The sequence below is a fragment of the Callospermophilus lateralis genome, chromosome 6 (genome assembly GCF_048772815.1).
Source record: "Callospermophilus lateralis isolate mCalLat2 chromosome 6, mCalLat2.hap1, whole genome shotgun sequence".
In the NCBI taxonomy this organism is placed as follows: domain Eukaryota; kingdom Metazoa; phylum Chordata; class Mammalia; order Rodentia; family Sciuridae; genus Callospermophilus; species Callospermophilus lateralis.
The window spans coordinates 131,811,829-131,813,497 of record NC_135310.1 but is presented as its reverse complement, the minus strand read 5'-3'; the positions used below and the strand labels follow the sequence as shown (position 1 = coordinate 131,813,497).

Below are 1,669 nucleotides of genomic sequence, written 5' to 3'. Positions count from 1 at the left end.
TCATAATTTTAGAGTTTCCAAAACAGTCACATCTATTTTTCATTCACTTCTCATTAGAACTCTAGGAGATAATTACTGTTAGCCTTAAAATACAGAGGAGGAAATTCACTCACAGAATGGTTGGCTTGCTTGTTGACATTTCTTTAATTTATGGTGTCATAAAGAGAAATGATATTCACCTGGCACTTGACCCTTTATATTATTTCTCCCATAACTTGTGGTACTTTGTCTTCTATGATCAAGTAGTCAATGCATAATTGTTTTATCATTCTTTTTAATTTCACCTACTTTGTTACTATCCTCCTATATGTGAAAAAGTTGAAGATAATGATACTAATTAATGAAAGCCACCCTGATGAATTCATTCTACTAGGCTTTGCAAACCATCCTTGGCTACAGCTTCCATTATTTGTAATTCTTCTGATAACGTACCCCGTGGCTATGATGGGAAACATCATCATCATAGTGGTGTCCAAGTTAGATCCCCATCTCCACAGCCCCATGTATTTCTTCCTCACTAACCTCTCCTTTTTAGATATGTGTTACACAACAAGCTTTGTCCCTCAGATGCTGTTTAATTTGGGTAGCTCTAAGAAAACAATCAGCTATATTGGATGTATAGTTCAGCTTTATTTCTTTAGCATAATGGGGGGCACAGAATGTCTGCTCCTGGCCATTATGTCTTTTGATCGCTACATGGCCATCTGCAGACCTCTGCACTACACCCTCATCATGAATCAGCGCATATGCATCTTACTAGTATCCATTGTGTGGCTGGGTGGAATGGCCTATGCTTTCTTAGAAGCCACTCTTACACTGCAGTTGCCACTGTGTGGCATTAATAAACTGGATCACTTGTTATGTGAGATTCCAGTTCTGATAAAGACGGCCTGTGGTGAAAAGGAAGCTAATGAGCTCATACTCTCTGTGGTATGCATTTTTATGTTAGCTGTTCCTCTGTGTTTAATTCTTGCTTCCTATGCTAGCATTGGGCATTCTGTATTTAAGATCAAGTCTTCTGAAGGAAGAAAAAAGGCCTTTGGGACATGTTCTTCTCATCTCATTGTGGTTTTCTTGTTTTATGGCCCAGCCATTAGCATGTACCTTCAGCCCTCCTCTTCCATCTCAAGAGATCAGCCAAAGTTTATGGCTCTCTTCTATGGAATGGTGACTCCTACACTCAACCCCTTCATCTATACCTTGAGGAATAAGGATGTGAAGGGGGCATTGTGCAAACTGGTAGGAAGTGTTTTTAGTTCTAAGTCATAGTTCATAGATATCAAATAAGATTATTTAACAATTAAGCAAGTTTATGTGAATTGCTCTAACAACTCATTCTTGTCTCACTAACCTCATTGTGTTCCTCTTGGAATACATGTCATACTTATTACATTTCTAATCATATTAGGCAAGGACATGTTCAGGTAACACTCACCAGTATGGATGCTCCATTTTTGGAAAAAATATTAAAATAGGTCAATTTTGACTCCTGCATATTGAAATAATAACAGTTTTAAGTAGTTTAAAAATATTACCAGTATGATTCTGCAACATGTACACTCAGAAAAATTAGAAATTATTTTCCATATATGTATATCAAAGTGCATAAATGCATCCTATTGTCATGTATAACTAATTAAAACAAATAAGAAATTTTAAAAATTATCAA

At 36.4% G+C, this 1,669-nt stretch overlaps 1 protein-coding gene across 1 annotated transcript; it reads left to right on the top strand.

Moving 5' to 3' along the window:
• Window positions 1-327: 327 nt before the first annotated feature.
• Window positions 328-1,269, top strand: LOC143402149 (olfactory receptor 2B11-like). Its single transcript, XM_076859588.1, has one exon. The coding sequence runs from the start codon at window positions 328-330 to the stop codon at window positions 1,267-1,269; it is 942 nt and encodes a 313-aa protein (XP_076715703.1).
• Window positions 1,270-1,669: the final 400 nt, after the last annotated feature.

Bases quoted from the DNA above. Each gene is read 5' to 3' on its own strand.
- LOC143402149 (XM_076859588.1), top strand. From the start codon at position 328: ATGATACTAATTAATGAAAGCCACCCTGATGAATTCATTCTACTAGGC.